Source organism: Pseudopodoces humilis, chromosome 4, assembly GCF_049639895.1.
Source record: "Pseudopodoces humilis isolate 2021_Gansu_Grassland_sample_001 chromosome 4, ASM4963989v1, whole genome shotgun sequence".
In the NCBI taxonomy this organism is placed as follows: Eukaryota; Metazoa; Chordata; class Aves; order Passeriformes; family Paridae; genus Pseudopodoces; species Pseudopodoces humilis.
The window spans coordinates 789875-804784 of NC_142203.1; the positions used below are offsets into that span (position 1 = coordinate 789875).

Sequence of the window (14910 nt, forward strand, 5' to 3'; positions counted from 1 at the left end):
TCCTTCTGACACCAGATGTGAAAGAAACCAATGTTGATGGTGATATCCCAAGGAAAGATTAAGGTGAGTCTTTATCCACCAGTTGGTAGAAGGCTGCAGTTTTATCTGTTCTTCCTCAGGTGATGTGGAACCCCAGGGCTGTGTTAGGGGCACCTCATCTGCTGTCAGAGAGACAGGATGCCACCAAACCCTGTCCTGTTTGTCCATCCTGCCTGTGTTCTGACCCTCCCAGTGTCCCACTCCTGCCAGAGACTCCACATCTTCAGCTCCCAGAAAATAAAGATGTGGGATCTGTTAACCTCCCCTGGTCCTTTGCACGGGACAGACAAGTCCTTCTCCTTGTCATTCCTGTGAGAAATGTGGAGCTGGGGCAGCCAGCACTTCTTCCCTCTTGGGGACACCCTTTAATGAGTTCCCCAGAGCTGTTTCTGCAGATTCACAGAGGTCTGAGAGGCACTGAGACCTGCACATTGAACTGCCTTGAAATTCCCATCTCAGTTAGAACAGCTCCATGTGGGAAATGTCCACTGAGTTACTTACTCCACAGCTGAAAATGGTTGTGTGACCCAAAAAAAGGGGCATTTAGCCCCAAGCAGTGTCCCTTCCTGAGGGCTGCCAGGAGCTGCCCAGGGGTTGTCACCAAAGCAGAGTGACAGGGCTGTGCCTGACATGGGCTCTCCAAGGGCTGGGGTGCAAATGGGATCGCTGCTCGGGGCTGCTGCCTCACAAATCTTAACAAAAATTGCTGCTTTGCCATTTTAGGTATTTGGCTAAACAGCCGGATCTTATTTGCAGTTTTCTTAGACAATGGCTTGAAAATTAGATTGCTCCTTCGAGTGATCCCTGCTCTGGGAATTAAGAATAGGAGAAAATGATTTTTTTTTTCCCTCCAGTTTAGCAGAAATTTAGGATCTCCTGCTTTAACTTATGTATTCCTTTATTTTGAATTAATATCTTACTCTAGTTTTTTGGAGGAGCTGGCTACTCAGGAAATAACTATTTTCACTGGACATTTCCTGAGTTACAGAGCTGTGAAACATTTGTTTCCTGACCTACTGCAGTAAGTCCTGAGCAGCTGCAGTGCTGCAGTGGGGAAGGAAGTTTGGGGAGGATTTTTATGCCTTTTTAATTTAATTTCATTCCCCCTGCGCCCGAGTATTGCATGCATAATTCATATTTGTTTAAGCTTCCATTATGACCCAGTCCTAAGTGGTCTGGAAGCTGCTTGTGAGATGGACATTTTGTTCAGAGATTTTTTGGTGTGCATCCTGCCAGCTTTTGTTTTTCATGACAGTCAACTCTCTGTTCACAGATGGTCTGAAAAATGACACATTTGGCTCCTTGCAATTATCGCCTCCTTTCCATTTAACCTTTATTCCTATTGACATTATAAAAACATGAATAATCTCACAAACTACTTCCTTCAACTTTAATGAACTGAAGGTAAAAATTCCAAAAGCCATTTTATGTGATTTTCTCTTTTTATCTGTACATTGTCACAGCCTGTATTTTAAATTTTTCTTTGTGGTAGGGCACACTGAGCACTTTAAGCACCTGAAAGCTTCCTTTGAATAGTTCTTGAAAAGACTGTGAACATCATGCAATAAATATCTGCTGTACTCCTCTTCATACTGATGATAGAACAAGTTATGAGTGTAGATGAAGTGTCATTAAGGAAATCAAGAGCTAGGGATCATTTGAAATGCAGAAAAACATCAATAGGTAAAAATTGCTTATCTCCTCCCAGAAAGATAAGAGAGGTAGTAGGAGCACAGAGAAATTTATAAATTCAGAGAAATATCAGCTGCAGTGTTGCCATTCTTGTCACTGTTCATAGCAGATAATTCAAACATTATGGCAGTGAAAGGAAGAAGTCTAAAGGTGTACTAAAGATTTGCCAATATAATTGCCAAGGGTTGTTCAGAAAGGCTTTTCTTCTTTGTCAGTTGCTCCATGTAGTTTTTTATGTAAGTCGTAGGAAAGAAACAAATTGCTGTCACACTGCACATTTGTCAGGGCATTCAGAAACCTGAGAACACAATTGGCAGCCTTTGAAATTTGGGATCTGCTCCTTCCTGCAGAATCAGCTATCAACAAAGGCTCAAGGTTTGGGTGGGTTTGTCTATGGCTTCACCAGAAAAGCTGGGCTTGTGAGTTTGCCCATGGGTGCACACAAAAACACTTCTTGTTTTTCTGTTTTCTGCAAGCAGATGTGATTTTGGAGATGTACACAAGTGGTTTTGGTTATGACATGAACTCCTTGTTGCCTCTCTTCGCTGGTGCTGAAAGAAGAAAAGGTCGAGATGTTCTCATATTGCTGCTTTTAACTTACAAAAATGCACAGTATTTGGTTATTTTACTTGAAGATGAGTTATTGATTTTTAATAATAAATTGTGTAACTCATAATGGCAAGTATGTTTCCAGTATTTAGCAATCTTTAAAGATTTCTTTTTCAAGAGAGATACTGGTGTGCTCTCATGAGAGAATATTTCTATTAAAGAAATTCAGAAATCTCAAGAGTGTATGCTAATTATAGCTATGGTAGCAGGCCTGTTTTTAAGGGCTTTTGAAGGACAAATCTTCAAATTTGAATATATCTTTGAGCTTAAAGGAACATTTTCATTCTCCGTGGAAGTCATGTTTTAAGCATATAATCTCATAGATTATAATAATTCTCAGAGCAACTTTAGTGTTATTACGAGGAGATAAAATACTATCTTGATCTTTAAGGTATTCTTTAGCCACTTACCTTTCTCTCCTATCCATTAAACTAAAATTATTTTGCTGGACTGATGTATTTTTAGACTTCTGGATTTATTCCAAGTTTACTGCATAATCTTGACACAGCCACTTTATCTCAGTGCTGTGTTCTTCAAATTTCTCTGATAAGAAAAAGCCTTTCTAAATCAAGAGTCATTTAAAAATAGTTTACCAACCTTTCCCTTAAATATTTTTCAGAAATTAAACGCAGTCACTAGGTCTCTATCTGTGTTACACTATTGTACATCAGCTGGTCCAAGTGAATCCCTGGATTTACCTTACTAAAACCATAATCCCCTGACTTGATTTGATAGTTAGATTGTACGTGTGGCAGAGGCTTTAGGCAGAGGAATCAAATACATACTTGGAATTATTTCTGACGTGGGTGGTTGCAACAGGGATTTTCAGTGGCATATTTCTTAGAACAAAATGGTTTCATATGTTCCAAGGAGCAGTGAAAGTGAAATTAAATGCCTGAAATGCTCTGGATTGCTCCTGGCTCCTAACAGTCATTTCTGGTGCTGAATTAGTTTGTAACCCTTTGTGGAGCAAACTCAAAGCCTGGGTGATTAAATATTCCTCTCTTGTGAACTGAGGTGGGCAGGAGACTGTTGCTAAATGTTGCAGTCGGTGCTCTCAAATCTCAGATTGCTCATCTATAAAAACCCACAGAATAGTTTGGGTTGGGAAAGAAGTCTAAGGTCATTTGATAATAATTGGGAAAAATAAAAAGGAAGGATTGTATTATTGAGCAAATATGCTGTATTTTACACAGTGAATGGGATCTCATCACCTTCATCCTTCTTTTCATCACAGTTTGTATGGTTTCCTTTTCCAGCTCTGCCATTCCTCAGCTGGCTAATGTATCCCAGTATCATAAATAAAGAAATGGAAGAGGGCAAGATTACTGGCAGTTTAGGTTTCTTACCAGCACTAAAATACTCAATGTTTCTGTGAAAATGTGTGACACCCGTTTACTTGCTTGAGAACGTATGGCCAATAAGAATGGGCATCTATAAACACTCATCCAAGCTTCTCTAGGTATGTCTAGGTAAAAAAAATATATATAATCTCTTTTTGAGGGCTTCTTGTGCATTGGGAAGCCTTTTCTTTTGTCCTGTGTATACTGGCGAGGCCTTTTCAGTTGTAATCTGTGGATGAGAAGTGCTGTGCCCCGAGACTGGGGTTTGTATCTGGTTTTTGTGCAGAAAAGGCAGCACTGCTGTTTGCTAAGGTGTCAGGAACCAAGCCAGGCTGAAGCTGGCCTGCAGCTCTGGGGTGCATCCCATCAGTGCTGATTATTTGTCATGCACCTGCTGGGCCCTGAATGATCTCCTTCCACACCCCTGGGACTCTGTGGGGCTTGCTGGGATCTCCCCAAAGTCTGGGGTGTGATTTTCTCCCACTGCTGGGTGCTAGCACACCTTCAGTGTGAGACCCCAGGGCAGTTCACTGAAACTGGCACATCAAATCAGCCTCTGAAGGGAAGATTTTTTGATGAGGAAGACACCAGAAACCTCATGACTCTGAACAACTTGCTCCAGTTCTTGTGAACAGATTTCTCTTTGTGTAGATAAAAACTTAAAAGTGCATATTATTCTTATTCTTATTCTTATTCTTATTCTTATTCTTATTCTTATTCTTATTCTTATTCTTATTCTTATTCTTATTCTTATTCTTATTCTTATTCTTATTCTTATTCCTATTCTTTTATTCTTATTCATATCCTATCAGAACTTTGGACAAGTTAATTACTATATTATTATATTATAGTTATTACTATGGTCAGGAATCACGTGCTGTTTTATCAATCTTAGGGTGGTTTATTTTGGAAGGAACCCTGATGACATCTTGTTCCAGCCCCCTGCCATGGTGGGGACACCTATTGGAAGCAGAAATGCTGTAGCTGGAGTGAGAACTTTTGACATCTTAACTGAAATAGAAAAGAAAATGTGCCTCTTAGATTTCTTTAAAGCACGTGGTGCAGAATTTACCATGATACAAACATTCCTCTGGGGTGAGGTGGATTTCAAAGGTGCAATACAGTAAATTATCTCTCTATCCAGTGCTTACCTTTTTTTAATCTTCAGTGATAGTGGAAGCCATGAAAGTATTGGCTTTTTAATAAAGTGTTTAAGGTGGAGATTTTTTGTCTATTCAGCACCTATGCTTTTAATCTTTGGTAATAGAGGGGGCTATAAAAATAAAACCAGATTTTTATCAAAGTGCACAAAAGAAAACATGTGAAGGTGAGACTGGATTTTTTTGCACAACACAGTCTGAAGACAAGTACATGAACAGAGTGATTAAATAATATTGAAAGAAGTAATTCAGTGAAACTAGCAATGCTGTCAGGTTCACTTTGTGTTTGACAGCCTGTGGTAAAAGTTCTGCATCACCATTATGTGAAGATACTATTTGTGGAACCAGCACATATTAGCTTCAACAGATAATGGTGAAAAACATTACTTGAAAGTAGCACTCACTGAGGCAGCTGCCCACTTAGATGATTAATAATTAGAAATACTGCTGGTATTTCTAATGTGGAAAGATTGCTTCCTTCAGGAGAGGAACAGGTATTTACCATGGAGCGTTCCAGGTTGTTTCACCATCGGCTCTGGATGCGGGCAGGTCCGTCCAGAATCCTAATTAAATTATTTGTTACTGTCAGTGTGCACATCCAGATTTGCAGAGGTGTGGAGGGAGCTGGGGGGCTCAGCCTGGAGGAAAGGAGGCTTGGGGGGACCTTCTGGCTCTGCACAGCTCCCTGAGAGGAGGGACAGCTGTGCTCACCTCAGTTCTTCCCTCTCACAAATGGAGATCTCCATTTATTGGTTCAACACGTCAACATTAAGTACAGAGAACGTGGATCTGTGTGAATATGTGTCTCATTCTCTGCAAAAAGCTAATTACTGCTTGAAACCTGGTGAAATTCTGAGGACCACACGGGTTTGCTGAAGTGATCTCTGGAGGCTTTAATTTCTTCCTTCCCTCTTTTTATTTTTTTTTGTAGCTCGCTTAAAACTGTCTCTGTAGGCTTCTCTCTTCCTCCCAGCTTACTGAACTTCTTTTCCTTAATGTTACCTTGGTAAAGACTTTGCTGCCTTAATATATAATTTTCATTGTGACTTTCATTGCTGCAATTAAGTGGCTAATTGAACAGTTTATAATGTCTGTTCCTAATTGCTTCTGCAATAGGTTAACTGTGAAAGGTGTAGAAAATTAACACACAAAACGTTGCCTGTGTTACCTTTTGCTGAGGAAAGCCTCAGAGATTTTCTTTATTTTTCTCTTTATGGGCAAACAAAACCTCTTTAAGTGCTTCAATATTAAACTTTCTTTGATGTTGAATCTTAGATGCCATCCACAGTGTAATATGCCATAGTTTAAAAATGCCCATGAAATGTAAGTGTAGATAGAAAATACATCTGGAGGTTGGGGTCCAACCTGCAGTAAAAGATGTGAGGCTGCAGTTAAACACTTCCTGTCTTGCTTTTCCTGACAAAAATACAGAGCAGCAATTTGGACTTTCTGGATTGTCTGTTGTAGGAATAGAGCAAAACTAATACAGGCCTCGAAAACCCTCCAATGGGTTTATCACAGAATAAATAGAAGTTTAATCTGCCTGTGCTATTTATAATAAAACATGGGCTTTCGAGCAGCTTTTATGTCGAAAAAAAGTGAAGTACTGGTCACATGGGAGGGTGTTCCCAGCTGTTCTGGACTCTGCACAGAGTGCAATGGAGGAAAACAGTGCAGGAGCAAATCTGACAGGAATTTAGAAAAATGCAAGCTTCTCAAGTCTATTCTCAGAGTTACCATTTTTAAAAAGACGCTCAGGGATTTAGTGTAGTGATTTCATTATTATTAAGATAATAATTTAATCATCATTTTAGCATATGGATTTTATTCTTGCTAAAGCTACAGCAGAACGAAAAGAGAAGCAGTAATATGAATGCAGGGAGAAAATCTCTTGTTTGGTATAAAAACCATTTCTTTAGAAGTAAATATCGCTGACCAAAAAAAAAAAAAAGCCCATGAAAGATGAGTGGGGAAATGCTGCATCTGGAAAAATCTTAGTTTTCAGGCAGCGGCCTATAAATGTGTTTTCTATATATCTTCCTATTTCTTGTCATCCCAGTGGTAAAAAAGCCCAAACAACTCATTTGAAGTGTTGATCAGTAGAGCCTGCACAATACTGTTCTTGTGATGGAAGGTTTCTTGTGCTGACCTTTTTCTCCTCTGTGTTAAACTATTCTCCTCCCCTTGTTCTTCACTGGCTCTGAAATTTTCCTGTTCCCCTTTTCTAAATCATATGAATTTTCAAATCGGCTTGATTGCAGGCCTAGCTTTGGTCTGGTCCTTTTCCTTGCCAAAAATTTCTTCCATACTGGGGAAGAAAAAAACATAATCCTTCCTCGTTTTCAGGTTTTTTTTTAATTAACTTTATTTTATTTCTTCCATGCCAAAGGGAGGCCTTGAAATTTAATTGCACAGGCAATTACTCTCCACCTTTCTAGAGCTGAGTGCTGACCCCAGGAGGTGTCTGTGTTGTGATGGACAAGGCTGTGTTGCTCTGATGCTGCAGAATTTCTTTGGTCTAGATGTTCCTATTTCACCGTCTGTTGGGCGCCTTTCCTTTTATTGCACAGAAATGTCCTGTAAGCCCGGCCACCTCTCCTGTGCCTCAGTTTTTAAATTTGTGTCTCTTTCTGGATTTTCCCCCCTGGCTCCAGCAAGGGTGTGTTTGTGTTTCCCAGGGTTCAACAACTCGGAGCGCACGTGCGACAAGGAGTTCATCATCCGCAGGGCCGCCACCAACCGCGTGCTCAACGTGCTGCGCCACTGGGTGTCCAAACACTCGCAGGTACCCGTGACACTGCGCTGCCCAGGACACTCCTGTCCACACACACACCTTCCGTGGTGTCTTCATCTGGGGGGAAACGTGCCCGGCAAACCCGCCCAGGGGCCCAGCGGCACCGCGGGGATGGCTCCCGGTGCCAAAACCCGTCTGGGAGGACAGGGAGGGACAGAAACACCGGTGGGTTTGGGGAGAAAAGTGTCCTTGGGGATGGCAGGTGGGAAATGTGCTGGGAGAATGTGGTGTGGTGCAGAGGAGTGTTGGAAATGGGAAATGGGAAATGGGAAATGGGAAATGGGAAATGGGAAGGTGCGGGAAGGGAAGGTGCGGGAAGGAGAGGAAGGAGAGGAAGGAGAGGAAGGAAGGAAGGAAGGAAGGAAGGAAGGAAGGAAGGAAGGAAGGAAGGAAGGAAGGAAGGAAGGAAGGAAGGAAGGAAGGAAGGAAGGAAGGAAGGAAGGAAGGAAGGAAGGAAGGAAGGAAGGAAGGAAGGAAGGAAGGAAGGAAGGAAGGAAGGAAGGAAGGAAGGAAGGAAGGAAGGAAGGAAGGAAGGAAGGAAGGAAGGAAGGAAGGAAGGAAGGAAGGAAGGAAGGAAGGAAGGAAGGAAGGAAGGAAGGAAGGAAGGAAGGAAGGAAGGAAGGAAGGAAGGAAGGAAGGAAGGAAGGAAGGTTGGTTTTTGTACACCTTGTGCAGCTGGTGCTTCACTTACAGACTGCTTTGTCACTTCATGCTGCTAATAAAGGACACTTCATCTCAAAAGCTAACTGCAGCAATGTCAAACTCTCTTACGGGAAATCAATTCCCTTTCTCCCATGTAAAGGGTTTAATTTTCACAGAGGCTAAGTTTGCTAGAGAATTAACTCAGTAAGAGATGTAAGTGGGAAAATTGGTTTGTCTGGAAAGCTGAACAGCCCAGAAGAGATTACTCAAATCTCTCTTGGTATCACAGGAGTGATTAATCATTTCAGGTTACTGGGAGCAGCCTATGTACACCAAGTTTGGGCTCCCTGTTAAATTAAACTCAGAGTCAAGCAAACATTGAGCTGTAACAGAAGTGGCAGCAGGCTGTTATTACAGTTTTGTGTTACTCTAGGTGCTTATTGTGTTCCACTTCATATTGCATATCTTCTATGGCATGAGTTGATCCTCTATGCTAATTAAAAATTATGTGATTGTGGAAATGGGGAAACTTTTATCTACATTAGGCAATGTCTACAAGTAGTTTCACTGAATTCTTTTGCAGTTGCTTTTGCATAATTTTTACGGTTGGTATTGTAAAAATTCCAATAATAATAATATGAAGAGGACAAAGATAACAAATAATAGTTCACTATGCATTTTCAAAGCGGAAGCTTTGAAAGGCACAGCTTTTTTCACCTGCACTCCCTTGTCTCTCACTGCCATTTGTTTTTCCCATGGCAAAGGTGTCAGATTTTAATTCTTTAGCTCTTCTAATCCCTTGTTCTTCCAATATAGCAAATAATTTAAAATGCAAGGGCTTTGGCATGGAAAGTAAGAAATACTACAGCAACAGGGCATAAAATCAGTGTCTTGTGTTGTTTACTTGTGAGGCTAGGAAGAGAGAAAGGACAGGCCTGAGCAAACCAGAAAAGATTGACTAGTTGCTGCCAAAAAATATGGGAGAGGACACCTTTCAGGAGGACTAGTGAAGAATTTCTATCTGGCCAAGGAATGTGAAACGTTGGCAGTGAAGATGTCGAGTCCTGGGAGAGCAGTAGCTCCAAGCTTATTTTACAGTAGCAACACAAACTGCACATCCTGGGCCACCAGTGTCTGGTGAGGAAATCCTTATTCAGTTTCCAAAATGACAAAAAGCATTGAAATTCTTTAAGAACAACAGACCTGCCAAAAATATGTGTGTAGAAACACGTTTTAAGGTATTGGCATTGTTCTCTGGATACTCAGCAACCTTGGCTGAGACATCCTTCATCCTCATGAGCAGCCAAGAGCAGGTTTGACTCTCAAAAGAAAGGGCAGGTTTCATTCTGAAAAAACCCCAAACAAAGGAAAACCTCCCAGCTTACAAAATAAGTGAAAATAAGTGGATGTTTGCAAATATAAAGGTGAAATTTTGATATTGTTTTCCCTCTACCTGGCTTTAAATTTGGTTTTGCTGTGAAAAAGAGCAATTGCAGCACAAAGAGCAGTTTCTCTCTGTCCAGAGACTCCTTGCAGTGTCCCGAGATCTTTGTGGCCACCAACAGCCCACACCACAACTAAAGGTGGCCAACCACACCCCCTTTTTTTTTTGGCAGAACACCATTTCCTCACCACTGGCTGCAGGGAGAATCAGAGTCAGTCGATGTGTAAAGGGTGTCTCTGTTTCTCTGTGAACAGTTCTGCGGCACAACCAGCTCTGTCCTGGTGCTCCCTGACTCACCAGTGCCTAAATTGTTGTCCTGATGCCCTGTGCAAGACTTGCACACACAGACGTCTGTTCCAGGGCTCTGGCACGCATCATCCCACCCTGCTGCCCCTGGAGCCCATGGGCTGGCTCAGCCTGCTGCTCTGCTGCGTGTGACAGCATGGCTCATGCACCCAGGCATGCAGCAGCTATCCAAAAAAACAGTCCAGGGCCCTGTGTTTGCTCACTTTGCTCTAGAAAATCCTTGGCTTTGGTTTGGAAGTTCTGTGCTGGGCTGTGGAATAAATTAGCTTCCACTGTCTTGCAGCTGTGTCAAAACCACACTTGGGGATGGTTTAGCTTGGATCTATTTTTATTTATTCATTTTTTAAAATTTATCTAAGCATGGACAGAAATTAATATGTATAATTGTATGTGAGCAGAAAACAGAATCATTAAAATTAATGAATCAGCCTGTTCAGTGAGGATGGATTTTCATAAAGTGTGTTTTTTTTTTTTATCTTGAAATCATGCTAAACAATTCTTTAAAAAGAATTAATTGCTCTGAAGACTTGGGTCACACACTGTCGAAGCCTCACTTAAATTTCAAGCAAATGTACCCATGGTAGTGCCAGATCTGCAGCCCTTTGTGGAGGGCACAGTGAATGTCCTGAGGAGCTGTCAAGGCACAGATAAAAGTTTGGGAACAAGCCATCCCCAGGTGAGGTGACACACACTCCCCTGTGTTTAAGCACCCTGACCAAGACCAGCCAAACCTGTGCTGCTCATCAGCCAAAACCAGTATGAAAGGCAGCTTTAGGCATTCCAGACTGTTTTGTTTACATTTCTGTTCTTTTTAGTATTTATTTATTTATTCTCCTCTATTTATTTTTTTTTCACTCAGACACCTGCAACCCAGCAGAGCTTTTTTTTTGTTTGTTTTACCCCAAATCACAGCAGGACGCTCGTGTTTACATTTTGTTTTTTGCAGTGGGACTGAGAGAGCAGGACTCTGCTGAAAGCAGGGAGCAGGCAGCTGACGAGGCAGAGCATCAGTGGGAGCAGGAGCCTTGGTGGGGACAGCAAGGGCTCAGGAGGGTGGAACTGCCACTGGCTGCTGCAGAGGTGGGAGGACAGGAAGGCCAGAGGTGTCTCATTAGGGACTTTAGGATTGGGTTCTTTTTCCCTTTGAACTGAAGACTGACGAGAGGGAGGCAGTTTTCTCTTGTTCTGTCTCAGTTGTTTATTCTTTTCTTATCAGCATTACAAGGTACAAGGAGCTATGTGCACTAGGATAGAAAAGGGGTAAAATGGATAACAAAGATCCTCTTCAAGGTCTTTTCTATGTCCATTTACCCAATTAACAGATGCCAGCTAAATTATTTTTCTTAGTGACCCAATGACCCAACACCTGTGCACTGCACTGTGACATTTTTTACCCAATCACTTACTACTACCCAAAAACCCTTAGGAGAAGAACATGAAGAAGAAAGAAGAAGGACAAGAGACAACACCCTAAATCCTCCACCTTGTCTCCTGTTCTCTAAACTACTTTTTCACCCAGTGATTTAAGAAACTTTCTAATCTACACACTTACACTTTTCCTATCTAACTTTAACATTTGTTTTCATGTATCACCATGAAAACATGCTCATGAATTTCATGTCATATGAAATTCAGTGTTTTTCTGGATCCTAGAACTAAGTATTAGAAACAAGGGCACACACTCTGTATCTCAGACTCCAACACAGAGGGGCAGAGAGTGTGGCAGCCCTGTTTTATTTAGCAGTGTCCGAGGGGAAGCTCTCACATCTGGCCTCTCCTGCCCTCCCTGCTCCCCGTGGCTGCTGGGCTGGCTCCCACCGCCTTCCCTGGGGATCCCAGCTGGAACAGTTCCCTCACAGCCCCCTGGACAGTGTCCATGGGTCATGGAGTGACCACAGGGCTTCAGTTTGGAGCATACAGGTGGTGGTGTGTGCCTGACGCCTGCCCAGCCCCAGCTGTGGCATTTCCCCCTGCAGCTGGTGCTCCTGGCCATCCCCAGGAGCTGTGGGGGGCTTCCAGCAGGAGCAGTGCCACAGGCACTTACTGACAGCCCCTGGGGACTGGGGAGAACACCTGCAGACAGAGGGCTGTCTAAGAAAAGATGATTTCAGTTAGTTAAAAATAGTGTCAGCTCACATGAACTGGCCAATTCAATTTATTTCCATTTCACTGGAATAAAAAATTGGATAGAGAACCCTTTATTTGAGCACCACTTAGCTCATATTAAACAGTATAAAGGAATCATTAAGATATCTGGTGAGTTTATACTAAGTTAATTGTAGAAATATGAACACAATTAAGCCACACTTAGCAAGATACACTGCGTTTTGACTACTTTGCAAATTGACCCCTAGGACCTGTGGCCCCTGCCCTGAAACAGCTTGTTTCCTGAAGTGAGCCAGGCTTATTTCAAGCTCAGGAATGAGTTTTCTGGGAAGCCAGTTTTAATTCCATTTATCTCTGCCTTCCACCTGTGTCAACATGAATTTACACAGATTTTTCTCAACACGGTTGTGTGTGGCAGGTGAAGTGTGTTTTTGTGCTTGTAAATGAAATACTGTGGTAGAGGACTGCAGCTTCACTTAGCTCTGATAGTGTTTGGTCTGCTGTGCACAAGATTAAGACTCACTCATCTGCTGCCACAGAAATAATTACCTGCTTTCTTTTTGGCATGAGAACAGATACATGAGAACTGCAAGGCAATCCCTGTCTACTTACAAATATTCCAAATTCCTTGCAAAAACTCTTCCAGTAGATTTCTCTCCCTTCTTGCCTCCTTCTTCCCTCCCTCCTGTCATTTTGTAGCTGTCCTCACTGGCCTACCCCAACATTAATCACATTCCCATGTTTTAGCTCTGTTTCACTTGTCTGGATTATTCAGTGTTGCCCACATTGTTCAGACACAGAACGTTTCCTCTCCCTGAGGAACATTTGAAGAAAGGGGAGAGGAAAAGCTTCTGGGGTTCACTGAGCTCATGTCAAATACTGAAAATGCATTCTCTGTATGAACCACCGACAGTAAATCTGCTGTTTTTAGTTTTAAAGGCATCCTGGAATGGTGAGGGGTTTCCCCCTTTATTTCTGCTGCCTCTGCTGCACTCTCTTCTGGCCAGTGATTCCACATCTGAGTAACACCCACGGGTCTTTAGGCTGCTGTAGACTCTAAAATCTATTAGAGGTACATGACCCTCTCATGGAGGGCTGAACCACTGTCAGACTGAAATCTGCCTGCTGGAGAATTGGAGGATTCTTGTCAGACCAACTCCATTCCTTCTCTGATATGTAAATTAGAACTAGAAGTCAAAAAAAAATGGTGCAAAATTATGTAGAGAGCTGTGATACACATATCTCTAGGGACATAAATAGCTACCTGTGGATCGAAGTGTCCAATAGCACAAACAGATAAATATTCATATGTGACACCCATAATACAGATAATCTGCATGCATTTAGAGTTATTTAGTTATTTTTAAATGATACTTAGAATTGGTTGCTAAGTGTTTTGGTGTTTGTATCATTCTTATGTCAACCTTTCTCCACAAAAGTTAAGTACATGTACATGTTTAAATGCAATATTTTTCCTATTAATTTTTTTTTCTTATACATTGCTCATCACTCTGGAATCTCAGTACCACTTAGATAATGACCTTTACTAGAAAAAGAAATCAGTTCTTCATTTTTCTTCTGATTCCCACCTTTTTTCATAGGTTTTTTATTTTTTCTCATCAGACTATGTAAAACAGATGACATTGCTTTAAAAACAAAATCATCATTTTCAGTTTCCCCAGCAATTCTAGCACTATTATCTTATGGAGATTACTCAGTAAAACAAGTTTCAGTGTTAATGACCAAATTATTAATTCTCATTATTATAAGAATATATTATTATTATTATTGTTATTATTATTGTTATTATTATTATTATTAGAATATTATTATAAGAATTAGCATGTAAACACACAGAAACTGGAAATGCTTTGTCTTGGCTGATTCTGATAATTACAGGTGAGGCTTTCCCACCCTGTTTGCAAATGAAAGGACTTTTAAAATTTTAGATTTTGTTGCTCATAGGTTTTGTTTCGGTAAAACGAGACATTTTGAGAGAAAATATCTTGTAATGAGGAGAATCAACCAGTTGTGGTTTGAAAGCTGTGCTTGGAGCTGCAATCCTGGTCTGATGGTGTGACCTGAGGATTTTAGCCCGAGTGAGGATGGGGGATGTCACCTCTGGACACCTGTTCTGCCCATTTGGGATATTTTTTTGGCACAGGTCACAGAGACACCCATCCTCTCTCACCATGTCTAAATCCGAGGTACAGGACAAACTCTGGCAGCAATTACACTGCTGCTTAGGCTCGTGCAGAATCAAGGTTGCTCCTTTAACTGAGCTTTGATAGTTTTATATTCTGAAATATTGTCTTTCCGAAATCACCAGAGTGCTGTCAGGTATGTTAGTTATGTTCCTCGTGTTTTCTCTCATTAGCCCCATTTCCACACCCCAAAAATATGAAAAGGTTCTCTTGTCTTTCCTTACAACAGCTCCCAAGGGAGGCATTTCAGAGTGTGGCTGTGCAAAATGTGTTTTAGAAAACCGAATGTGGTGCCCAGAAATAATTTTCACTTGGCCTTGAGCTGAATGTTTGACACCCCTATCCAAAGCTTAATGCTTTTTTTGCAGCTTCCTATTCCTCAGCACCCTAAAATGCAGATAAACACCTCCAGAAAAATGAGACACAGATATTGATTGGTCCCAGGGTATTAATCAGCTGAGGGCCAGGTGAGGAGACTCTGGAGCAGCGAAGGGTGGGAGTGCTGTGATGCTCCCGTGGGCTGGGCTCACCTGGGCTGGCACACACGTCTCCAGAGCCCCTCTCCACAGCG

The 14910-nt window shown here is 41.7% G+C and overlaps 1 protein-coding gene across 5 annotated transcripts in view; it reads left to right on the forward strand.

Moving 5' to 3' along the window:
* RASGRF2 (Ras protein specific guanine nucleotide releasing factor 2) overlaps positions 1 to 14910 on the forward strand; it is a 115396-nt gene that overhangs the window by 86123 nt on the left and 14363 nt on the right. For all 5 annotated transcript variants that reach the window (XM_088054377.1, XM_088054378.1, XM_088054380.1 and 2 more), the window contains exon 18: positions 7522 to 7628. In XM_088054377.1, the coding sequence (XP_087910503.1) occupies positions 7522 to 7628 (107 nt within the window). The remainder of the gene's footprint in view (positions 1 to 7521; positions 7629 to 14910) is intronic.